This window comes from Drosophila guanche, unplaced genomic scaffold, assembly GCF_900245975.1.
Source record: "Drosophila guanche unplaced genomic scaffold, DGUA_6, whole genome shotgun sequence".
NCBI classification, from domain to species: Eukaryota; Metazoa; Arthropoda; class Insecta; order Diptera; family Drosophilidae; genus Drosophila; species Drosophila guanche.
The window spans coordinates 3,607,374-3,632,061 of record NW_022995750.1 but is presented as its reverse complement, the minus strand read 5'-3'; the positions used below and the strand labels follow the sequence as shown (position 1 = coordinate 3,632,061).

Sequence of the window (24,688 nt, the reverse complement as noted above, 5' to 3'; positions counted from 1 at the left end):
GAAATGTTCCTCAAAATGTGCCAGGCTCGAGCCGATAAGTTAAAGTGTACTGGAAAGAATACAGATGATGTGAAGGAAGAACTCCGAAAGAAGTGCAAGAAAGTGGTGGAAGCTTTGAAGTGCAAAAAGAAGGCCGAAGAAGAAAAGTGCAAGAAAATGGCCGAAGAAGCAAAGAGCAGGAAAGATGGCCAGAAAGAATACTTCAAGCAGCTGGTCGAAAAGTCAAAGTGCGAGAAGGAAAAACTCCAAAGCCAAGTGGCAGAATTGAGAGCCATGCAGAAGGCCTGTCAGGAATTTGCCGACAAGATCAAATGCGCCAAGGAAGCCAAGAGAATGGAGCTGATACAAGCCTGCCAGGCGCTGGTCGAAAAGGATCGATGCGAGCAATGGGCCAAAGAAAAGCAGAAGCAGCAGAGAGCCGAAAGCAAGGCAGGTGGCGACTCCTGTAAACAAATCAAATGCGGCGGCAGGCCCAAAAACAAAGCCAATCTCGAAGCAGAGCAATATTTAAGGGAGCAATGCAAGAGATTGGCTGAACAGAACAGATGCATGAAAATCCGGGAAAGGTACAAGCTGGAAAGGAGAGCAGCTGAACTGAAGAAAAAATGCGAGCTAGTGGCCCGAGAGCAGAAATGGAGAGAACTGGTGAAACAGAGCAATTCCAAGAAACAAGCGGGACTAGAGAAATGCTAAAAGGCCGAAGAGGGGAAAAACACTCGAAGTAGGAATGCAAATCCAAGTCCGCCACGAAACGAGTGGCCCAAGAGAACACGAGTCAAGAACTGGAGGAAGCCAGCCTCAAATTTGACATGTGAAGAATGTTCCATACAATACAATAATAATGTCTACCTGATTCTCTGAGTGCAAAAGAGAGCAATAAATGGAACGTTCCTCGTTTTTAAATTTTAAAATAATATTTGCGTTTTATTACGAGAGTCGTATGAGTTTTACTTTAGCTTTGAGTTCCAGGCACTATTTGCTGCGAGTAGAACTGAATTGCTGAGCAGCGTAATTGACAGAATTTTGTGCGCTTTTATAACGTGTACAATATATAGAGGGGGTTGGCGGATTGCTGCTTTCGCTTTGGACGGAAAGCTATTATCAAATAAATGCAAGCCGAACGAACAATCAAAGAAATCGAGTAGAGCACACTTGAATATCATTACTGGGGTCATGGTCCGAGATTGGTTTTTAGTGATTCACTGGCGGCGCTGTGGCATTGTTGAACTGAAATGTTGGATAGCGTGGAGCAAAGCCGCCCTCGCCGCTCATCTGTGTGTGTTCCGAGTCATCGCGTCCGGCAATGGTGGGCGCCCGATACTGTGTCTCCACAAACTGCGGTGGCGCTGTAGCAAAATATAAATTAAACCAATTAAATCACATTTTTTTGTTGAAAACCTCAGGACTCACGTATATTGGGATATAGACCACCGCCGCCGCCAGTGCTATCGGCGACATTCCAGCCCAGGGCCCCGCCCAAAGCACCATCCGAAGCGGGTGGACTGGCTGGACTCACCGGCTGTGTGGGCGCCAGGGAGGGATCCTCCGATTGGGTAGCCGGAACATCTGTATATTGAACGGGCGGCTTCATGCCAGCCAGCGGAATGGTCCCCAAAGTGATGGGCACTTTGCCCGTAAGATTTCTATGAGCACCGCTGACCTCGCAGGTCACATGCAGGTCATAGTCCAATGCAATAACGCCACAGTTGGATAGATTGGTTGGCGGCAGTGCGGGTATCTCCATCTGCTGCGTAAACGTGTGAGAGTCCCCGCCATTCACTGGGCCAATGCTGAGATTCGAAATGATCACCTTTGATTCGCGTTTCTCGCTGCGCGGCTGGCTCGTATGGAAGGTGACCAGCTTGCGGAGCTCAAACTTCACGGCACTGAGATTCACGTTGCTGGCGTTGTCCACCTCGCACGTAATGGGCAAGATCTGACCCGAAACATAGCCAGTTTGCGGTATGCTCGTGATCACGGACAATGGCCCCGAGGCACAGCAGAAGCAGCAGAAGGACTTCTCCAGCTCCAGCTTAAAGGGATCCTTGACACGTGGATTGAGATTCAAGTCGACCGGGGCTATGACCGTAAAGGCCATTTTCATATCCTGATCGAATTTCCATGGTCGATCCAGCGTGACCTTGATGGTATAGCGCACATGTCCGAACTCCCCCTCGAACGACGAGGGCAGAGTAGGTGGCAAGGCGCAAGTAAAGGGATAGGTGTGGGTACCCGGCGGCAGCTCCGTCTCAGAGCCTGAAAGGGTATGCCATTAGAGAGCGAATATGTTGGTAGATGTCCATGGAATACTCACTGTTCTTGCCGCCCAGAAGATAGTATTGGATTCTAAAATACTCCTCATGGCCCTTCAGTGTTGTGATTTCGTTCTCGGTCTTGCCCTCACTGGTGGTCACATTACGCTCCTCATTCCATTCCGTATTGGCCTCGCCCAAGAATCGTATTATGATGCCTGCAAAGAAAAAGTGTTTCCTATGAATGACAATTTACTGCGGTCTACCCCAACCCTCTGTAAAATTAGCTATAAATAATATAAAAGCTACTGCGTCTCTGCTACGCTCTCGCTGACGGCTCTCGCTCTTGGCATACCCAACAGATGACATCATCGCTAGGCAGCAGCAGCACATCGTTCCAATGTGTTTGCTGGCCTCAATCAAAGGTTTTTATACATTCTGTATTTATTGTGATCACACTTGTGCCTATAAATAGTTTTGTTATCTCTCAAATTGGAAGTGCACACAAAAGGGAGAGAAAGTGCATTTCTTTGATAGGTTCAACAACCGCGAACCACTGTGAAAAACAGAGCCGCAACTAGGAGTAGGGTGTTGGGTGGTCTCATGACCGACACCCGGCTTATGGGGTGCCAGGACTACCCCATTCTAAGACGTACAAAGAAAACGGCCTGCATATATTATACATTTATTTCTTCTGGGCTGTCGTCACTCTGATGAGTAACAAGCCGCAACCTCTCAGCTGATGTGAATAATTATTACATACTCCCCTCTCCACAAGGCTTTCAATTTTGACACCACTCACCTCGAACCTTCTTGGGCGAGTCAAAAGTAAACTTTGCCTGGCCATTCACCGTCTGGCCGGCATAGTACGTGTTCCAGGGATTGTCCAATTCCACTTCACAACCTTTGAGACCCATGTTGGAGATTCAATGTTGAATGCACTAACAAATAAACGACAATTTCTCTAAAGTTGTTTTGAATGGTCAATTCTGTGTGCACATAGCACACCAACGATGGATTTCAATTTTGTGTTGAACTGGATTAATGTTTGGTACGAGCTAATTTCCTTTCTTCTTTTTCGAATAATTATTATTATATTTCGTTAGCGATGGGTAGTTTAGTCTTGTTGTGTTGTTATATTAAATGTTATATGCGATGCGTTATCGATGTTATCGCAAGTCTCACAAATGTTACTTGCGACTACGTGCATTTTGGCAAGTGTGTGCCTATCAAAATCACTGCCACTAAGCTTCTAGCGTCAATTTTGGCTTTTAGCTTATTTCTTATTTTAGCTTATTTAGGAACCATGGTTTTGCTGAGGTAGAGGGAAAAAGCTGGCAAACTCGGCATACTTTCTCTCCGATTCTCCCTTTAGTATTCACATATTGCATCTTTAAGATTCCATTTAGCGACTGTATATTTTCCCAGTCTGTGTGCTTCTTTGGCTGCTGTGTCTACTGCCGTGTTCTGAGGGAAGTTGGCATGGCCGGGTATGAAATGGATTTCTACCTTCTTTAGGTATTGGGCTTGACGGATCTTTTCCCTGTTTTTATAAGCGATCAAATTATCCTGAATGCTCCTTGCCAGTATTAGTAGACCTCAGCTGTCGTGTAGGAAAGCTGCGCTAGAGTGCCTGTTTTCTACTGATCCAATTAGTGCCCGTTTTTCCCTATGGAGAACTAATATGCCCGCCTGGTCCAAGTTGTGCTTGTTAGTAGCAGCCCCCTTAAAAAAGTTTAGGTCTGACCTAATTTTGGTGCAATGCGAAGTTGTACTCTCAGAGACCTCGATTCTCTCCAGAATATCACCGTGTAGCCCGTGTTTATGTCCCTGTTTAGGGACCCCGTCCTACTCACTGGGAGGTTTTACGCAAATGCCTTGGCTAACTCCTTTGCCGCTAGGCATCTCATTCTGTATTCCGGGGGAAGGTCTCCTGCCAGGTGGTAAACAATCGGGGTTGGAGTGCAAATGATTAAGCCTAGTAACTTCCTGAGGTTACAATGTTCCTGAGGTGGTGGTTACAATGAGATTTGATTTTGGCTAAAGCGGATTTGGACAAGTTACTGAAAGATGAGCAAGCGTATTCTAGTCTACTTCTGACAAAGGCTTGTAAACTATTAGCCCTCTCTTTGGGTTGATACCGTAATGGCACCCACTGAATAGTTCGCTGAAATTGTTCTGCCTAGATATTTGATCTGATCTACTTGCCTAATCTCGACTCCTTGGTGCTTAATGTTCAGCTCGGTTCTTCGGATGCTGAAGTGAATCACTTTGGATTTGGCTGGGCTGGCCTCAAAGCTGTCTATTTTGCCTACGGGCATACGTTTAGCAAAGGAAATCTCTTTATGGAAGCAAATAATAAAGAAATCGTCCGCATACGGAAATTGTAAACAGTTGACATCGTTTATCTCGTGCAGTTCTGCGGTGTACAAGTTGAACAAAATTGGACTGGGACAGCTCCCTGACTAACTCCCCTGTTCACCTCAACCTCACTCTTGCCCTTGATGAGTAGGCGCCTGCTTAGGAAGCGGCAATCCAGGCAGTGTGATTCGGGATGAGCTGCATGACATTCATCTTCTGCTCTAGCGTGTCCACTCTTACGCAGTCAAAGGCCCTTTGTAGGTCAAGACAGGCCGCCACGACCTGAGCAGGACCTCGTTGATCAGGTCGTTAATGCAGAGCGCCGTGGACCTGTTCCTCATGTATTGAAATATGTTCGTCCAGCTTTAACTTTATCAACCCCTCTATAGACTTAAACAAGGTGTTTATTAGGCAAATAGGTCTGTAGTTTTGGAAGGAAGCGGGGTCCGCATTCATTTTGGGAGGAGGTACCACCTTGATTGATGGCGTCAGACATACCCTGGTTATAATTTCAACGAGAAGGGACGTGTGAGACGCTCACACTGCAGACTAGCGGCAGAGGCAGAGGCAGCGCCCGCACACAAAAAAGAAACAAATATAAGCTGCGGGACGGGGTGGGTTAAAAGTCGGCAGAGGCAGTGGCAGGGGGAGAGCACAGGCAGAGGCCGAGTGAAGCAGAAGCAGAGTGTGAATGAGAGAATGTAAAAAGAACAACAAAATCTTCGGAACAGGGTGGGTTTAGCCACTGGAAATTAATTTCTTCATTGTGGCTATAATAATGATCCAATCGGATCCCAAATTGACGATCTAATAGATATGGCCATTCCCTACAGGCGTTTTTAGTTTTCTTTTATCTTCAAAATTGTAGGTTTGGGAGGTTTTCGCCCTTTTGCGGGGGCGGAAGAGGGCGGTGCTCATTTTTGAAATACACTGGTTTCAGTGTAAGCATACAGCAGTCTGGAGCCAAAATTTGGTGGCTCTAGCTCTTTTAGTCTCTGAGAACTAGCCGACAAACAAGACGGACGGACGGACAGACGGACAGACAGATGTGGCTCTATCGACTCGGCAATTGATGCTTGATCAAGAATATATATACTTTATGGGGTCGGAAACGCTTCCTTCTGTGCGTTACATACAACCGGCGTTTACTCTTCGACATATTTACTCTTCGAGTACCGGGTATAAACATGCTACGTTTTTTCTCCACTGGAAGTTGCTGAATCCTGAACGAGATGCCATCTGGGCCTCTCGCCGAATTTAGGTTCCTGTATTTCAGGAAGAACAGAAATTCCCCCATGTAAAAAGGTTCAGGGTCGCCTTGTCCAATCAGAGGAGGAATGTTCTCTGGGAGTCTACTCCTTTCAGTGGAGGGGATGTCGTTAACCATTTTTAGAAAGCGCTTGTCGTTTTCGTCTGTCCATGTGTTCCCTACGTTTTTGACTTGTGCGTGTTTCTTTAGGTTCTTTACTCTGCTCCACTTGGAAGGGGCGAAGAGGAAACCTATTCTATGAACTTTGGGAAATTGGACCTTTTGCAATTATCATATTTCTTCTGGACTATCAAATGTCTTCAAAACATATGGTAAATAGATCACCAACAAAACAAGACCAAGTTCTTAAGGCTGCTGTAAATAGAATAAAAGATACTGACCGTTGAAATGAGAATATTGAACTCGTGTTGCAGTTTTGCTTGCATGATATTTATTCCTATTCCATATTCCATAACTAGCAGTTAATAATTAATTGAATATATAAATATATAAATAAATTATATTTACTATATATTTTCCATATTCCAATATTAATATATTTTATTTTATATTTATTAGTTCTCATTAGTTGTTCAAACTCTCTTAACAAAGCAAAAGAGCTTTCAAAGTACCAAAAACTAAATAAATAAGTAGGTAAATACGTCACAAAAATTCAAGGGGCTCCATCCTATCCAGTGACATCCCGTGACACTTCACATAGCTATCGACTGCAGTTCATCTCTATAACAATACCAAGAGGAAGAGGACCTAGGGTTGTCAAACATTTAAAAAATATCAAAAAGATATTTTGCTCGGAAAAAATATCAAAATAATATAAAATATATCACTGCAAAAATATCGATATATTTGATATTTTCTTGCTTCTATATTTTTGCTAAAATTCAATTCCGTGCGCATCGGAAATAAATAGCTACCATACAGAAACCTTACATATGTTTTTAACATCTTTCATCCTTATTCCACTTTTCTGTGTTTTTAAAATTAATTATTCAACTATTCTTCGCTTTATAAATAATTATTTTGAGTAAGTGTTTATGGTTTTTGGTTCAAAACACCCACAGACTTTTACACAGTATAAAAATCCAGATCATATTTCTATCTCGCTTACCTCACACCTGGCAAAAACCAACACTGCTGCATAAATTGCCCCTTCCTTTTTTTTAAAAACTCTGAGAAAATTTCTTTTGCGGAGGTTGTAATTGGGGCCAAGGCAGTAACCATACAGTCAACGCACTAACACACACATGCAGTGTCCGTGTAAAGTCGAGAAAAACCCAGTATCGTGAGCTAAACGAATAGGGACGTGTGAGACGCTTCATACATAGACTTGAATCAGTGTTATATATCAAATACAATAAACCCTATATATTTATTTAGATCCTGTGGTTAGTTACCGAACTTAAAATATCAAAAAATATCGCAAAACATATCAATATATTGATAGTTTGAAAAAAGAGAACGATATAAATATATTTTATTTAAAAAATATCGGTATATTGATATTTTGAAATAAATTTGACAACCCTAAGAGGACCCTTGGCGAAAATTTTGTGTCTGCCTTTTTTAGAAAAGTTCAATTTAAAGTAGCTATAGCATTGCATTAAATGTCGCTGTTTCGCAAGCCGAAGAAAATACAGCGACGCGTGTTCTCCAGCGGTGTGGACGATGACAATGATGTGGCCACGTTGGACATGGACGCCGAGATGGAGTCGGCACCGCCGCCGCCGCCGATATTATCCGGCAAACGCGACAAGGAAAAAGTGAAGAAAACCATCAAAACGACCGATGACAATAAGCCAAAAGCTTTGCTTAGCTTTGCCGACGATGGTGAGATCGAAAATTGATCCAATCCCAAGTGGTTCCAATTGTCATGATTAATTGATTTTGCAGAGGATGATGGGGAGGTCTTTCAAGTGCGGAAATCGTCGAATAGCAAGAAAATAATGCGCTTGATGGACAAGGAGCGGCGCAAGAAGAAGCGCGAGGAGAGAACGGAGCACGGTAGCACGGAAAATGGTAGTACACAGCATTTAGAGTCGTCCAGTGCCACAGGTGCTTCGGGTGCTACAAATTCTAGTAGATATAAAAACGCGAGCAGCGATCAGAGTAAAAGTAAAAAAAGTGATAATCATATGATCCAAACCGAAATACGCACAGACGACTTTGTGGTAAGGTTATTATTATTCAATTTTTCTCTCACCATTAAAAACCGAAAAATTTCAACTCAACAAATGATTTGATAATGATAGAATTACAATAATTAAGAGCAACTACTTATATAAAAACGTTTGAGCGATGAAGGCGATTGTGTTGTTGATTTAAGCTATATTTTGCAGCCAACATATAACCATAAGTTGCTGTTGTAGTCGATCCATTTCTAAGCTTATATTTTAATCGCATGCACCCACTTTAATATGCCGCATGAATATTATCTTACTTCTTACTCCATCATGCACAGTGTCCTTATCATTTCATTAATATTTATTCTACTATTTGTTCCCTTAGCTTGTGGTTAAGAAATCAGAGACACCCGAGGCTGTTCTGAATGGTCGGGCGGCCCTCTGTGCCGGGCGTGATGATATGAGCGACGATGGTGGTGATCCATCGGACGATGGGGGTCAAGGCAAGGAGCATCATCGCTTCTCCAAGCCGGAGGCATTGAAGCAAATGCTGGAAAGTGGCTCCATACCAGATGCAGCAATGATACATGCCGCTCGCAAGCGACGACAACGAGCCAGAGAGCAGGGTATGAATGGGAGGGATACTGGAAGCTTTCCATGACCTTTCCTAATACGTTTCATGGACTTTCTTTAGGTGCCGGTGATTATATACCCATTGAGGAGAGCAAAGATCAGCCCAAACTGAGCACCCGCCTGCCCAACGAGGATGTCGAGGGCGATCAGTCGGACGATGAGGAGCGTGTGGACATGAGCGACATAACCGGTCGCAAGGAACGTGAAGAGCGTCGCGAGCAGTTCTATGCCGTCGAGAATGATTGTATGTAGAGTGTGGGCCAGTCCCCCAAAATATTGTGGCCAGAGCTGACCGCACCTGCACGTCACTCAGATGTCTCAGATACCTATGGTTTGTGCACAATCAATCATCTAATCTTTGTTCACTCTACTTCAGCGACCGATGAAGACTCTGACCGCGAGATGAACGAATGGGAGAACCAGCAGATCCGCAAGGGCGTCACCGGTGCCCAGCTAGTCCATGCCCAGCACGAGACTGTGCTCTCACGCTTCATGATCAAACCGGCGGCGCCCAGCGGTGCTCTAGCCCTGGAAGACACCGACCTAGTGGCCCCACAGTCCACCTCCACGTTGCTGGAACAAGCCTATGCAAAGAATGCCCTCGATCGCAGCCATCTGGCCTCAGCCATACGCAGCTCTGCCGCAAAGCCCAAAAAGGAAAAACCCAAGGCCACAGCACTGCGCACACCCCAGGAGATATTCACTGCCATTCAGACCCGTCTTGCTGAGATTAAAGAACGCTCGGCAGACCACTCGGCCACCATGGCCAGAGTCAGCTTGGAGCTGAAGGAACTTAAGCTGCAACAGCAGGAGTGCCAGAAGAATGCCCCAACAGCGGCAGCCAAGTACAAATTCTATCAGGAGGTCAAGTGCTATGTGAACGATCTGGTGGATTGCCTGGCCGAAAAGAGCCCCGTCATCAATGAGCTGGAGAAACGGGCCCTGCATCAGTCGGGAAAGAATAATCGCTATCTGGTGAATCGCCGGCGACAGGACATCAGAGATCAGGCCAAGGAAATGGCCGAGGCAACAAGTAGGAGTGCTTTATTTATTTATTTCCCGTTTTAGGTTTAATTTTGCTGTTTCATTTGCCAGAACCCATTTCCGCTGCTGCTCGTCGAACACCGGAGTACGAAGAACAAGTGCGCCGCGCAGCCGAGCGGGAGGGTCGAAGGACACGTCGTCGCTGCGAGCGGGAACGCAACGATCTCTTGGCCTCACACTTGGATGGCATGTCTAGCGATGATGAAATAGCCGATCAGCAGCAGGAACAGAGTGTGTTTGCCACCGCGCAAACGCAAAAGGAAGCTGACGAAGCGTTTGCAGATGTCACCGATGAATTCTGTAAAATCGAGCTCATTCTCATGAAGTTCTATGCTTGGCGAAAGACCGACATGTCCTCGTATCTGGATGCGTTTGTTAGCTTGTGTTTGCCCAAACTATTGGCCCCACTAGTGCGCCACGAACTGCTGGTGTGGTCGCCACTGCTGGAGGTGTATGCAGACATAGAGACAATGCGCTGGTATCAGGCTTGCATGCTGTATGCCTGTCAGGCAGATGAAACAATGGAGCAGCTAAAGAACGATCCAGATGTGAATCTAGTGCCATCGCTCATTGATAAGATTGTGCTGCCAAAAGTGACCTGTAAGTACAGCCAGAATTGCTTACTTTTACTACTTAAAGTAAACCCATTTTGTATATTGTTTTGTTTTTAGCTTTGGTCACGGAATGCTGGGATCCTTTGTCTACCACTCAAACACTGCGGCTCGTGGGCTTTATCAATCGATTGGGTCGTGATTTCCCACTCACTGGCACCAATAAGCAGCTCAAGAAACTCTTTGAATCAATTATGGAACGCATGCGATTGGCATTGGAGAATGATGTGTTTATACCGATATTTCCCAAGCAGTAAGTTAAAACTTTTAACCACAAATTAAGGTACTAAACTGTTTATATTTACAGAGTGCAAGAAGCCAAGACTTCATTCTTTCAGCGTCAATTCTGCAGCGGTCTGAAGCTCTTTCGCAACTTTCTCAGCTGGCAGGGCATCCTGGGGGACAAGCTACTGCGTGAGCTGGCCATTGGGGGGCTACTAAATCGCTACCTGCTGCTGGCCCTGCGTGTCTGCTCGCCCAATGATGCCATCAACAAGGCCTATATCATAGTGAATACCCTGCCCACGGTTTGGTTGCTGCCCAACAGCGAAACTCTCAAGAATTTGGAACTATTTATAATGTATATAAAACAAACATTGGACAGCTGCGATTCCAGCAATCCAGTTTTTATGTGAGTACAGGCAAAGCTTGACATTGAAGCCAGAACTTTAATATTTATATCTTTTTTCCTTTAGGCAATCCTGCGAAAAGGCCAAGCAAATGCTAATAAGACTACATAGTTATTAAAGTACACAACATCGCTCACATTTCAAAACACCAAAACGAAAACAATCAAATACTCACGTTATAGAAAGGCAATGCAAAGCACAAAACTCTAAACTAAAGAAAAACTAATTTGTAAGAATTTTTAAACAATTTGTATATACCCCCTTAAATAATGAGTGCTCTTGAGCTTGATCTTAGAAAAACACCAATAATGAGAAGAAACGCTTGCCTAAAACCTAAACCCCCTAATCCAATCCTATAAACATTAGAAAAAACATTCAAAGTGATAAATTGTGGGACTCTGTTTAAGGCTCTTAAACCATTTTTGTAATTTTACTGATTGTATTCAAGGCGACTCGACGACTCTCGTGCATAGCAATAATAAAATATAAAAAAACAATTTATACAAATTATAAACTATGCAAATTTAACAAAAATTCTCTCTTAGAGACCAAAACCAATTGTAATTTAAGATGTAATCAATGAAGAAGGAAGAGATCTCAATCTGCCTTGGAAACCGAGGCCCGCGTAAAGTTCTGGGCCAGCTCTACCACCTCCGTCTGCATGATCTGCAATTGTTCGTGGGCCAATTTGGAATCGTCACTTTCTGGCGCTGCCTGTAGCACTAGCAACACCAGATCTACAAAGAGAATATAAAGTTTATAATTATTTGCAAATTACACGGTGATGATTAAATACACACCGTGATAGCGCAACAGCATGTTGTTCTGGGCATCATTTAGAGAGCCACGAATGTGCTGCAATATGGCAGAGACGAATTTACCAGAGGCGTGCAAAATGCAGCCACTAATTGTGGTAAACAGTATCAGGGCAGCCAAATGCAGCAGCAGAGCTGGCTCTTGGCAGTCGAGCAGCTGTTGCTGCAGCTTCTTTTTGTGATCCGCAATCAGCAGGCGATCCTTCTTCCTGTCCACCTTTTTGATAATCATGCTGCAGGCTTTTAACACCGATTCGGTGGCCAGCTCAAACTCATCTATGGACTTGTTCAGGGCTTTGTTTTGCTCCAGCAGGGCACTACGATACTGAGCATCGCACTCTTGGGCCAATTTGATGCGCTGATCCACATTCAAGATGGTATTCTTCACCGTCAAATTGCATTCACTGGCCACATACAGCGACAGTTCATTGCAGATGTCATTGCCAAGGGATTTCAGCAGATATTTCACCAGCTGCGTCTGAGTGTCGTGGCTAAAGAGCTTCAGACCCTTCTCATACAGCCGTATGTCTATCAGCAGCGTATTGATGCGATCCTGAATGGCGGCATGGGTCTGCCGACGATTCGTTTGCGGTGTGGCCTCATACAACTCCTGGGCCTTGGCCAGCGCCGTCTGATTCAATTGACTGTTAGAGATAGATAGAGAAATATAAAGCAACAGCCCGTGTAATCTCACTTTTCGCATACTTTAGATAAAGAGCTGCAATCGATGGGGCCAAGTACTCCAGGCCCTCTTCCTCTAGACTAGCGTTGATGAGCTTGACAATGTCGGCCGTCTTGACCAAATCCAATGGTTTTACAGTCTTTTTGTTGCCACCGCCACCGCTGGCTCCGCGGGCGCCCTGTTGCTGCACATCGTCTTCGTCATCGGAATCATTCTGGGCTGCTGCACTGCGTCGTTGATGCTTTTTCGTTGACTTTGTTTTGGTTTCACGTCCCTGGGCGCCACCACCGGCTTTGCCAGAGGAAGCCTTCTTCCTACGCTCATCGCGTTTGTCCACTTTACCATCATCATCCTGATCCTGGAAGGAGGCGTTACCCTTCTGAGCCAGGCTCTTATCCACAATAAACTGCTGATAGACGCCCGTGTCAATGGCTGCCTTGGCCTGTGCCTCGGCCAGAGCATGGCATGGCTGCACCAGCTGCGTGAGATACGGCTGCGAGAACACTGCAAGGAGAACACACAGAATAAAGCACAAGTCCATTGAATTATTAAAGTATAATCCATACCGATGCTCTCCAGGTAGACAAAGTTGCTGGGATTGCTGTGCTTCTGGGCCATAATAGCACTGAAGACTTCTTCGATATCCTCCTCCGACAGATTGGAAGGCAGAATGGTTGTCAAGTCCAAGTATTGCTTGGTGGCACTGCATTCATTGAGGGCCGTAACGACGGTGAGCTCTACAAGACGAGCGCCCAGGGCTACGCGCTTCAGGAACAAGAACTCCTCGTTGGGAAATTGTTTGCGTATATAGGATTTGGCATCGGAGATGCCGAGCTTGTTGATCGCATCGTACTCCAGGAAGCTGTTCTGCTTGTAAAAGGAGTTCACCCAATCAGCCTGAGTCTTGGCGTATATGTGCGGCACGTACTGGGCATTGGCCAGTTTTGAGGTCACCTGTCCGGCCGGCGAGATCTCGTCTAGCAGTGAGTGAAATATCTTCTCCTGAACATTGATCTGCTGCAGAATGACAGCCACATTTGTGGGTCTGGTGATGGCCGCCAGAGCACCGCGTATCTTCGCCTTGCATCGCTGGATGTAGGCTTGCGTGAAGAAGACTCGCGGGTTGGTCGCGTCTTGGCGGCCCTTGATGATCTTGCCCAGGTGCTTCTCCACTACATCCTGCTGCATAAACTCCGATGGCAGATCGAATTGGGAGGCCAAATCGGAAATGGATATTTCGCCACGCAACGCAAGCTTCTCGTTGATCTCCTGGGCAATGTGGCTGATGTAGTCCTCATCGATTAGCTGGCCCAACACCAGATGCACCAGAGGGTTTTCAGCCGCAATGCGCTCGGCCAATGTCACAATGCGGGACAGATCCACATTCAATGTCCTGCTGACCTCCACCAGATTGGCCCTGCCTCCATTCGCATACAGCTCGTCTTGGATCTCGCGCTCCAAGTGATCTGGTGTAATGTACTCCTTGCCATCATTGGTGAACACCACCTCCAGCAGCTGCTTCTCCAGCAGCAGCGTCACAATCTCCACGCAATTGCGTTCGGACAGCCTTTAAATGGTAAATGTAGGGGGTCGGATCAATGGGAATATTTTAAAATTCACGTACTTACTTCTGCAGTGTCGAGGTAAGCTGTGCTTTTTGAAAGTCCGCCGCCAGGCGCTTTATCTCATCCCAGTCGCTGCCCATTTTAATTGTTAAGCTAACTTAATATGGAAATTTAAAGTGAAAAAACTTGAAACGTCAACAAAAGTGCAGCAGTGTGACCGCATGCCAATCTATCCACTAATCGAACAAAAATACCGATATTTTGGTGTCGTCAATAAAATAATAAAATTTGTTAGGTTTCTTGGATTTCAGATTTCTAAGGCGAATATAACAAATTATTTTTGAGCGAATTCAACAAGAACGTGTTGCTCCTTGTATGGAGGACTTCACACACAAGAACAATACTCCAATATCGTCCGGATATATCGGAGTTAAGCCCCAATTATGTTGTGAAGATGGAAGAACTGCCCCCCCAAACCCCTCCGAGCTTATTATAATATTTACCTGTGGTGTTCCCGTTCCCTTTCCATTTTACTAAAAAACAAGATATGTTTTTTCAAAAATGTTCATGATATCATGATAACATACATGTGTCTCTACATGCAACACACACTTACATACTGAACACAAACTTGCTTCCAGGATGGGTGATTTGAATGAAAAATTTAAATACAAATTTGTAAAATATAAGATCATAAGGTATACAATACAATACAAATTAGTATTTAAAATACGTCAAATTGATTCTTCAAACGGATTAAATTATTGTTTCAGGGTTAAAAGTTTTTGCAAGCTGTTAATATTAAATATAACATCAAAATCGTGGAATGCCATTTAAGACTATGGCATATTTACAGTATATTTTGAAGATTCAATGGTATATTCTGGTTAATTTTCGATGGTCTGTCGGTATTGTTGGTCGAAAAATCCGCGGTCACACTGCAATTTTAAAAATAAACGGTACCAGTGCGCGTCGTCTGCAGAATTTTTGTAAAATTTGTCGTTTGTTTGCCAACCCATTTGATAAGTGTTCAAAGTTATTCTAAGGTAAGCTTTCAAGATGTGCTAATGGGTTGGATCAACAGTTCGACCATCATTGCCATGTGCCCAAAACGAAATCAATATTTTCCACATAGCAGAGTCGTGCCATGGAATTTTGTGGTTGTCTGTCCCTATGGCGGTGCTTGGGATGTGCTGTGCCGAAGCGCAAGCGCTATGTGCGTGTGCATGTATTTGTTGTTTGGTGCAGCTGCCGCGTTTAAATTTTATTTAGCACAGCTGCCATATGCATATAAATAACACATATCCTCTTGGGCTCCCTTTTTTATGCTCCATTCTGTGCTGCTCGCCTTTGTCTTTTTTTAGCAGCCATGTTGCTCATTTAGTCGGAACGATTGCATGCATCGGCTGACTGGGGGCCCAGCCACCTGAAAAACTAGCTAGAGGCAGTTTAAACCTAAATTTTTGCCCGCCGCGCGATTCTACTCTTTGGAAGTGACGCTGACGACGACGCCGAGCCGCCATCCCGGGCAACAGTGCAAAAACAAATCTCTGCCTCTGCTCTGTCAGTTTCGGTGTGCATCGCGGTTTAAGCTATAATCGAAAATTCGTTTAAGTAGGCCCCATTCACTGGTTAGACTTGATTTCCGACTGTCTTAATGTGCTTTTTCCATATACATAATCTGTACATATGTATGTATGTATTATTTGGCTGTTGATCGCCTTGTCTTTCCCTAATGGCGAAACCATAACAAAGCGAAATACAATAGGATAGGTAACAAGAGAGGAGAAGGGAGACAGAGAGCAAGCGAGAGATAGAGAGAGTACATACCGACAATTTCCAGCTATATCTAGATCGCTCATTACTCATAATTTCAACAAAATACCAGCACACCGTCATAGTTAATGTTGTTTGTGTGCATGTGTTTATACGTCTCTGGCTGTATGGGTGAGCCGGCAAGCGCGTTTAAGGGCAGGCACAGTGTTGCCAATTCTGTTCTCTTCCCGCTATATCTGGCTTTAAAAAAGACAACTGTTTTTGAGTACGAAACTAACATTTGATGAAAACTATTTTGGCCTTCTTAGCGTCTCCTCAGTTCGGCCTGCTGCTGCTGCTCTCCTTTATTTTCTTAGCAGAGAATCGTTTGCCATCTAACGCATATCATGGGAAATACAATAACCACGCTGCTGGAGATCTTTGACTCTATGCGGTCATTCACTTTGCTTTGTTTTACCCCATGCCCCAACATAATTTCGCGTATGTATGTCTCTCTGTGATGAATGTTGCCACCCCACTGCGTTACACCACTGGGGCCTGCGCCATCCCATCTCCATACCCTGCGTTGCCCAAAGGATGATGACGCATCATTACAAACGTTAAAAAGCGCTTCTGGCAGATGTTATCGCCTCCTCTATGACCTCCTTAGCCCACCCCACAGACAAACCATACAAACAATACAGAAAAAAAGACTTGGGGATAAAAGCAACAGCAGCAACTACTACATAGAAATCTTCCATTTATTGCCAATAGTTGTGCAGTTTTGGCCCACTGTTCCGTCAAGCTTGACACCAAAACGAAAAAAAGCAACAACAAAGAAAGTGCGACAGCAACAAAACGCGCAATTACAGCTAACGGCAAAGTGTAAAGAGAACGCAACCAGCAAAAATAGATAGATAGAGATGATAAATTTTTGTGTATAGAGAGGGGCCAATAGCCAGGCAACCATTGTGGCGTTGGGCGGTGGAGAATACTAACACACATCCACAAACTCTCGTACATGTGAATTTCTCATTTTCTCTCGCCGTTCGAAAAGTGAGTTTCCTCAGTAGGGCGGAAGGCGCGCGCGTCGTCATCGTCAGTCGCTTTATTCTGCTGGCCACATCCGCAAGTGGCGTGACTGGTGTATTTCCATAGGCTAGAAATTATTGTATGCTGCCATTGTAATGTGAGAGCTGCAGGCCGCCGTATATTAATTTCGCTTTTGTTTCTTATTCATTGCAGCAGAAAATAAAAAAACAACAGCATGACTTCCACCGAGCTAAAAATTGGCATGACCAGCAGCACTCGTCCCTCTAGCCGTGTGCTGAAGCCACCAGGTGGCGGACACACCAATATCTTCTCGGAGCCAGAAGTTGCCGTACCCGCCCCGCGTCCCAAATACAATCAGCAAAACTCTTCCAATTTGAATGCCTGCATGGGCTCGACCGACCCCAACAAGGTGGTGGAGAAGTTACGCGACGATGTAACCACTCCGAAGGAGGAATCCAAGCCTGTGACCAACAATCAGCCCAAGGAGTCGGACAACAAGCCGGCGGCCACGAATGGCGAGGCGCGAGGACGAGTACCTCCCGGAGGATTCTCGTCGGGCGGCTTCTGGTAGAAGAGAAGGCCCCAGACAAGCATTTAATGACTCATGCATCCTCAGCCACCCCCCGACATACTACACATACAATCATGAACTAAACATAAACTTATAAATATAAATCGCTTATCAACATACGTATACACCTCAACATACCTACACTACCATAAATATATATATTAAAAGACGAACTATCTTTATTCAAATACGGATCTGCTGGAAAATGGAAGCCGAAGAAATCTATTCATACATAGCTCTCAAAAATCAACATCCCTTCCCCCTACTGTGTTGCATTTTCATGTATATTATTATTATTCTAAACGTCTAACGCATTTGTTGAAAAGTTAAGTAACTCGTGATTCCGCCCTAAAAAAAACTAACAAAGAAAAAGAACCATTCAACCACCTAAAAACAAAACTACCAAAACGAACCTTAATTTTGCATTTTGTACTTAAGGAGTGTCCCCAAAAGGGAACTTCTAATAGTCTGTACAACTTGTCCAAAAAAAAGAACCACAACATTTTCTAACTATCGATATAATATATTCAAAAAATAAAAGAAAAAACATTTAATTATAAATTGAAATTGTTTTATTGTATAGCGAGAATGCATGATCCGAGCCGGAGATGATTATTCCGGCTCGAAATTAGTTCTATTATATTTTACACTTCAGCCTAAGAATTAAAAAAGTGTCCATTAAATTTGCATAGTCAATTCTCACTTCGTTAAAGCATATGTCTATTTTAAATAAATACAGCTCAATTGTATTTAAACTATTTTCGCCACATTGCAGTATTCACATGCGTTCTGACGCATTTAAATTTAACATTTATCTTACTAGATGAAAGAGTACTCGTTCCAAACTGCTTTTCGGGTTCTTTCCTTTGCGCGGCGTCGTTATTGGTACAGAATTATGTTATTTTACCATAAGGATATTCCGTCCTTATGGTAGGCCTTAAGTCTAGTGGGGTGTTCATTTATCTTTGTTAGAGACTAAAATATCAGACTATCAACTATTTAGATCTTCATGTCATTAATGTACGAGTCCAGTTCGGCGTCTAGCTCCTCGGCAGTTGGTGGGGCTTTGCGTTCGCGGCGTGCTCCGCCAGCTGGCTTGGGTGCAACACCTCCACCACCCGGGGCCGGACGTCTCAAGCCACCGCGACGCGGTCCACCGGCCTGGCCACCTACAAAAATAGGCGAAATGTTAGTGCCAGGACTGGGATTTGTGATCATTAGATAAGTATGTACCACCGCGTTTGTAAGGAGCCGAGGCCCCGGCGCCGCCGCCTACACGATGCTTGATATCCCCTAAGGCCACTGGACGGGTTAAAGCATTGACATCGGATACGGCAAGCTGTATGGTCATGGGACGTCCATCCAATGGCACTCCGTTGTACTGTTTGATGGCCTTCATTGCGTCGGTGCGACGTTCGAATATAACATCTGCGGTGCCTGTGTGTGCAAGCATCAAGAGCCTTAAAAGTGGGCTCGATTGGATAAGGGAGTCTTCAAAACGTACCCAAGGAGCGACCGGAACGATCGTAGTGCACGGCTGCCTTCTTAATCGGTCCAAATTCATTGAATAGCTCCTTGATGTCGGTGTTCGAAACGCCGTAGTCCAGATTGTTAACAATCAGGAGGGTTGGGCCGGATCCAGAGCTGGCAGTACCGCGCTTGGGTCCATCATACATATCGTGCTTCCAAGCGCTGTTCACATCGCCCTAAAGGTGGGGGTAGTATTAGGTAGAAGGGTATGTTGGTTTGAGCGCGTTGGGTATCAAATATTGTGGGAGTAGTTGTAGCAGTCGCAGCAGTTGTCGGTATCCTAGCCTCATGAGGACAGCGCCATCGCATGAAGAAACACAAAAATTGTGCATGAAAAATATTTAGCGTTGGGAACTGGGGAAAGAAAGAACTCAATACGAAACGCTGATCGTTCATTGCTTCTGTCTGGAAAAACTGTATTAAAAGGAACTTGATTTCGACGAGGTGATACCAGGCGAGGAATTCCCTTCAAAACAGCCGATCCGAGGAGTGTGGAGGAGTCCATATAAACAGCTACATTTACATTTTTCGCTCGCCTCTCACGCAAAAAAACAGCTCAGGCACCGTTAGTTGCCATGCATGGTTGCCATTTTGAATCCATGCAATTGTGTGAATGTTTAATGCAGCTGTCAGAGCTCCGAGTTTCACACATGGCGGTGTCCTTGTGAATGCATGGATATTTGCTTGCTGCTCTGATGCTTCTCTTTGACTCTACTTGAGACAAAACGTATGTATTACCCGTGCGAATTTCGACTTCTGTATGGCGCCGCCGCCACCACCACTAGCACCGCCACTACGGCGACCCTTCAGCACGCCGCCTGCACCGCTTGCTGGCGCTGGTTTCCTTGGCGATGAGCCGGCTCCACCTCCGCGACGCGGACCGCCAGCCGGAAAACGCTGTTGTCCAGCAGGCCGACGTGCTCCGCCGGGGCCGCCGCGCGCACCCTGTGGTTTTTTCTGTGTGCGGGTCGACTTGATGATATCGTCAAGGCTCATTTCAATTTTGTCCACCATCTTTGCTCTGTTATCAATGCGCTAAAGAGATCTTTCAGTTTATTTTGACGTTTGCTCGTGAAATTCTATATTAATTTCGCTTTGAAACTAGCTTTACAAAAAAAATGCGCGTGTAATTTCACAAACTGAAGAAAATCGCCATCTTGGTTTTAGGCAATGTGACCGGATTCCCAAACATACTGAAATATACCTTTTCGTTTTCAAAATATACCGTAAACACAGTGTTGGCAGCTTAGCTACTTCTCCACTAGATCTAACTTTTTTTCAATTACCGAATGCGTGATTACCTATTCCTGACTTACTAAAGTTTAGCTGCAGATGAGGAAATGTTTAACAATCTTGAAAAGCTATAATAAAATTAAATAAGAATTACTTTTCAATACTTCTGCGTTTTTTACAGCTGCTATCATATGTTTCTGGCTATTTCTAGCTGTTTTCAAAGTCTAGTTTAGCTTTTTTATGACCATAAGTGTTGGCAGCACTGGTTGCTATATACAATTCCATAGATGTATATATGGAAAAAGTGCTGTTAAATGGCGCAAAACCAAGGATATCGCAAAATACTAGATTTGAGGCATGCCAGTGCTGGGAATTGAAAAATAGTTAAGCAGTATTTTTTGGCCTCTCCTCTTCGCGTTTTCTGCACATTCGTATCGTATTTTAATAAACATTAAATATAACATTCCCAGACTTGATTTAAATATTCTAGAATTATGTTTATTGTGGCCGTAACTGGTGGCATTGCCACGGGCAAGAGTACCGTTAGCAAAGTGTTTGAACGTCACGGCATTGCCGTCATAGATGCAGATAAAATCGCTAGGGAGAGTGAGTAGTCCAGATACGAAGAATCTGTTGTTGAGCTGCAGTAATTGAGAACAATTACCGTTAATTATCGCATTTAATTTACGTAGTCGTGGAACCAGGTCAATCTGGCTGGGAACAGATTCGAGCTGCCTTTGGCGAGGAAGTGCTCCTCCCCAGCAAGGAGATAAACCGACCCGTCCTTGCACGCATGATTTTCGAGGACAAGGAATTGCGTGGAAAGCTGAACCAGATTACGCATCCAAAAATACACCGTAAGATCTTTTGGCGGGCATTCAAACTGTTTGTCACAGGACATTCGTGGATTGTCCTTGACCTGCCGCTGCTCTTCGAGACTGGTATTCTAATGGATTTTATCTACAAAATTGTTTGTGTTTCTTGGTAAGCAATCAACATATTCTGCACAGTTGATTTGAATTCACTCTGGATTTATGTATTATTTCAGCGATTCGGACAAACAATTCCAACGCTTGATTGCCCGCAATGAGCTTTCCGAGGCAGAGGCGAAACACCGGATCGAGTCACAGATGCCGCTGGAGAAGAAATGCGAACAATCGCATTTTGTCATAGACAATAATGGCAGAGTTGAGGAAACGGAAGAGTCGGCCATTCGCATTGTCAACATGATGAAGGAGTCCAAGCAGCACTGGCGCAATCGCGTATATCTGCTGGGGCTAATTATGATCGTGGGCTTTACCATCTATATGTTATTGAAGATCTTCAGTCGCGTACCCGACGTATTGTAAGCCATTGTAATTGTGTTCCTGGCCTCCATCCAGCGTGTGCCATTTGATGCTTTTTAGTGTGTTAGTGCAATTGAAACCAAATCTTGCTTCATAAGGCAGCAAAATAATACGATAGTGCGATACTTCAGCGCCTTTTAGTGAAATATACAATTCAGCAATATGTATTTTGTTTTTTTTTCTTGTTGCCACAAAAGCTCGGATTGCCTCATTGTGCAGACAAGCGAGCGTTGCAAAAATATCCGATTTATTTACAAAAAGAAAACTCTGATAAACATCAATTCGAAACTAAGAGCAGATAGCAGAATTTAGGAGAATTCTGTGTTTTGTTTACTTTTGTGTCTATGTTTATGTGCGCTGTCGCCAGTTGGTCGATGGCTCACCCATTAGAGATGCCGTCTGCTGGCAATAATCTATAAACGTCTGCAGTGCATATCGTGTTACCGCCTTCGTTACATTATGATTCAACTGCATGGGATCCTGGACAACCATTGGCTTTCGCAATTGCAATGTACACTCGGGATTATCCCTGATGTATTGAGTAAAACTATAATTTGAAAATGAACAATTAGTCCATACAATTCTCTAAGTGCGTTAAATCTCTTACCGGTTTGGCATTAGCTTCTCAACATGCTGAATTTGGATATCACGGCTACCAAAGTATGGACACACCAAGAAACGCTCGTAATCAAATGTGGAATAGAAGGTGAAGAATGACCTCAAAAGGTTCCGAACTGTCTGCACATCCGTATCGGCTTCCGGCAGACGCAGATCCTGCAAAGTTTTCTGACCAAAGTTGACAATCCAAGCTGAAATCAAACAAACCGAATTAAATCCATGGTAAATGTCGTGAAACCATCTCCGACTTACGTCCAACAAACTGATTCAACGGCTGTTCATGTTGCAAGGAAAAAACCGAGGGCAGCAAGCCATGCAGCTGCATGAAATATATCACCATCAAAACAATGCTGTAAGTGGAGATGTCTGTCAGCTTGCAGCGTTCTAGCCAGTTTTTTGCATATATGCACATGTATTGAGCTGCCCCGACAAAAGATAAGAACAATCAATTATCGGAGGAATGGAACGTGACTTGGGGACTGTATGTTTTTACGCTTACCCAAAGGCTGCGTCTCGAATATGTACTTTAATAGGTTCGAGTTGCAGAAGCCCAGGCTATTCAGGCATATGTCACACTCTATGCCGGTCAACAGATGGGAGAGCTTGATGATTGGAACGCGCGCCTGCTCGATGACCTGCTCAGGAAAGCCATAATTTAGTATGCAACAGAATGATGTGAGTTTGAAGATTAAGTTACATTGACGATGCGCCACTTGTTGCTGGAACAAAACACTGGACGCATGGCCCGCAGCTTGCCCAACGTGTCCTTGGAGGCGCGATGTTCAAATGTGTCGAATGTGTTCCCTGTAAACGCAATGCAATGGTTACATCAATGAGACATCAGTGGGGATTAAGTGATCGAATGCACTTACCAATATCCACAAATATATCCAGATCGGAACAGCGTGTGCCAATGCCAGTTATGCGTGAGCCGAACTTGTAAATGCGCATCGCGCTATTTGGAAACACGGGTGTCAGCACCTTTATTAGATCCTCCTCGATTAAATCGTATTCAGGTATCACTTTCAGCTTGTCGGCCACACCATATCTCTCCTTGAAAATTTTTGTGAGATCGGACATAACCAAGGCTTTGGCTTCTGTAAAGCGAGAGTCGGATAACAGAACGGACATGGGCACACACAGTCTCACGCTACTTACTCTTGGGCAGAACGTCTATCAATCGATTGCGTGGGGCCCCCTCGGTCGGTATCCTATTCTGCTTCCACTGCTGCGCTGCAGGCACTCCGTTATCCGGGCTCTGGTGCTTTTCGGACAAATGCGTCACAACCTTAGAAATGTGCTTGCCAACCATTTGGTTGGCACACGCTGTGCAATTGAATGTGCGTTTGATTTTCTGCAATTCCTGCGGAGGCACAAAGACCACACCTTCTCCAGGCACTATGTAGGTGGGCTTTCGGTCCAAGTACTTTTCGATGCCCAACATAACGCGCTCCAGCAGCGTTGCCAAATGTTGATCCAATTCGACATCGTTGTTGCGGCTCACCTCCTCAAGGGTTTCCAAAAAGAAGTTGGCCTCCAGCGTGAGGGGATTTAACTGCCACGCGTATTCCAGTGCATATTAAAAACATAGTTCAAGGTAAAAGCTCAGTCTTCACTCACGTATGGTACATTTTGTGGATTCTGTCGGGCCGCCATGGCCTTGATCTTCTTTTTGCTCTTTCTCGAACGGACAGCGGGAACCTGTATGGTACGGGAAGGTCAAAGTAAAAGATAATTTTATGAAATGTCACTTTTTGCGCTGTCTTTTCAGTTGTGTTTACGTCCGGTCCGGCTTGTTGAGTTTGAGTGCGTGCAATTTCAAACTGTCAGTAAATGCGAGCTGACAGCTGATTTTTGAGGGGCTGCCAACTGGGAAAAATTAAACCAGCACACAATAGATACATATGAATGTATATGAGCAACACATGCAATTCGATATGTGAGCAATCTTGAAGTTTTAAGCAGCACTTAGGCATTTTAATTGAAATGCAAGCGACTCCATTGATGCGAGGCATATTTTCAGCCTATCGCTGCAACTCAACATTTGTAATAGTCGTAGCATACCTGCTCGATCATATGAATACATCTCTCCTCGTAATATAACCTCTCGGCATTGCTGTACACAGTCTTATTCAACCAAAACAACTCCGATGCTTCGATTCTCATTTTCTCTCTAATACAATTTGTTCCTAACTAATAATTTAAAAACAAACTCTAGTGCCAATGGCGTCGGACACGTAAATTACACACACAAACTAAATGCGTAGGTGGTGTGAGTGGAGCCCCCCTGACAACGTATTAAAAACAGGTTGGCATACCTCACGCATGGTACAACTATTTAAGGTAGGGAATACTAATGGTGTGCTCTTTGGAGTGATCAATGTTTTATTTGGTAAACATGCATACACACTTGTAACAGTGTGATATCACAGCAGTCTCGATGCACATTTTGGTTGCTCCAGCTCTTATAGTTTCTGAGAACAAACAAGAAGGACAGACAGACTCTGCTATTGGTGCTGATCAAGAGTATATATACTTTATGGGGTCGGAAACGTTTCTTTCTGTGCGTTACATACATCCCTTATTCCCCACAATTACAC

General features: G+C 44.4%; 7 protein-coding genes across 11 annotated transcripts; 3 read left to right on the top strand and 4 right to left on the bottom strand.

The window, feature by feature from the left end:
- Positions 1-1,000: 1,000 nt before the first annotated feature.
- Positions 1,001-3,343, bottom strand: LOC117586407 (arrestin domain-containing protein 17). Its single transcript, XM_034276443.1, has 4 exons — positions 3,055-3,343; positions 2,315-2,470; positions 1,411-2,256; positions 1,001-1,346 (listed from the first exon to the last, which is right to left on the bottom strand). The coding sequence occupies exons 1-4, from the start codon at positions 3,167-3,169 to the stop codon at positions 1,192-1,194; spliced, it is 1,272 nt and encodes a 423-aa protein (XP_034132334.1). The 5' UTR covers positions 3,170-3,343; the 3' UTR covers positions 1,001-1,191.
- A 4,059-nt stretch (positions 3,344-7,402) lies between these two features.
- LOC117586404 (PAX3- and PAX7-binding protein 1) lies at positions 7,403-11,042 on the top strand. Of its 3 annotated transcripts, XM_034276436.1 has the most exons (9): positions 7,403-7,710; positions 7,774-8,051; positions 8,389-8,629; positions 8,698-8,880; positions 9,013-9,669; positions 9,732-10,280; positions 10,352-10,544; positions 10,599-10,922; positions 10,987-11,042. In XM_034276436.1, the coding sequence occupies exons 1-9, from the start codon at positions 7,488-7,490 to the stop codon at positions 11,036-11,038; spliced, it is 2,700 nt and encodes an 899-aa protein (XP_034132327.1). In that variant the 5' UTR covers positions 7,403-7,487; the 3' UTR covers positions 11,039-11,042. The 3 variants fall into 3 exon arrangements, with proteins under 3 accessions (XP_034132327.1, XP_034132329.1, XP_034132328.1); XM_034276437.1 differs by lacking the exon at positions 7,403-7,710 and having other exon boundaries at positions 7,927-8,056; XM_034276438.1 differs by lacking the exons at positions 8,698-8,880; positions 9,013-9,669; positions 9,732-10,280; ... (1 more) ...; positions 10,599-10,922; positions 10,987-11,042 and having other exon boundaries at positions 7,774-8,056; positions 8,389-8,570.
- A 275-nt stretch (positions 11,043-11,317) lies between these two features.
- Positions 11,318-14,207, bottom strand: LOC117586405 (E3 UFM1-protein ligase 1 homolog). The gene is made up of 5 exons (XM_034276440.1): positions 14,046-14,207; positions 12,984-13,984; positions 12,441-12,921; positions 11,721-12,379; positions 11,318-11,657 (listed from the first exon to the last, which is right to left on the bottom strand). The coding sequence occupies exons 1-5, from the start codon at positions 14,120-14,122 to the stop codon at positions 11,518-11,520; spliced, it is 2,358 nt and encodes a 785-aa protein (XP_034132331.1). The 5' UTR covers positions 14,123-14,207; the 3' UTR covers positions 11,318-11,517.
- A 692-nt stretch (positions 14,208-14,899) lies between these two features.
- Positions 14,900-17,713, top strand: LOC117586412. 2 transcript variants are annotated; one of them, XM_034276447.1, is made up of 2 exons: positions 14,900-15,028; positions 16,983-17,713. In XM_034276447.1, exon 2 carries the CDS (start codon positions 17,005-17,007, stop codon positions 17,359-17,361), a length of 357 nt encoding a protein of 118 aa, XP_034132338.1. In that variant the 5' UTR covers positions 14,900-15,028; positions 16,983-17,004; the 3' UTR covers positions 17,362-17,713. The 2 variants fall into 2 exon arrangements, with proteins under 2 accessions (XP_034132338.1, XP_034132339.1); XM_034276448.1 differs by lacking the exon at positions 14,900-15,028 and adding an exon at positions 16,788-16,908.
- On the bottom strand, positions 15,972-24,339 carry LOC117586406 (terminal uridylyltransferase Tailor). 2 transcript variants are annotated; one of them, XM_034276442.1, is made up of 10 exons: positions 24,153-24,339; positions 23,709-23,789; positions 23,247-23,643; positions 22,961-23,185; positions 22,786-22,892; positions 22,588-22,723; positions 22,341-22,508; positions 22,078-22,279; positions 21,805-22,017; positions 15,972-15,981 (listed from the first exon to the last, which is right to left on the bottom strand). In XM_034276442.1, exons 1-9 carry the CDS (start codon positions 24,252-24,254, stop codon positions 21,819-21,821), a joined length of 1,617 nt encoding a protein of 538 aa, XP_034132333.1. In that variant the 5' UTR covers positions 24,255-24,339; the 3' UTR covers positions 15,972-15,981; positions 21,805-21,818. The 2 variants fall into 2 exon arrangements, with proteins under 2 accessions (XP_034132333.1, XP_034132332.1); XM_034276441.1 differs by lacking the exon at positions 15,972-15,981 and having other exon boundaries at positions 21,699-22,017.
- LOC117586409 (THO complex subunit 4) lies at positions 18,045-20,055 on the bottom strand. The gene is made up of 4 exons (XM_034276445.1): positions 19,630-20,055; positions 18,866-19,067; positions 18,595-18,798; positions 18,045-18,530 (listed from the first exon to the last, which is right to left on the bottom strand). The coding sequence occupies exons 1-4, from the start codon at positions 19,903-19,905 to the stop codon at positions 18,361-18,363; spliced, it is 852 nt and encodes a 283-aa protein (XP_034132336.1). The 5' UTR covers positions 19,906-20,055; the 3' UTR covers positions 18,045-18,360.
- On the top strand, positions 20,524-21,631 carry LOC117586410 (dephospho-CoA kinase). The gene is made up of 3 exons (XM_034276446.1): positions 20,524-20,730; positions 20,817-21,108; positions 21,173-21,631. Exons 1-3 carry the CDS (start codon positions 20,619-20,621, stop codon positions 21,471-21,473), a joined length of 705 nt encoding a protein of 234 aa, XP_034132337.1. The 5' UTR covers positions 20,524-20,618; the 3' UTR covers positions 21,474-21,631.
- Positions 24,340-24,688: the final 349 nt, after the last annotated feature.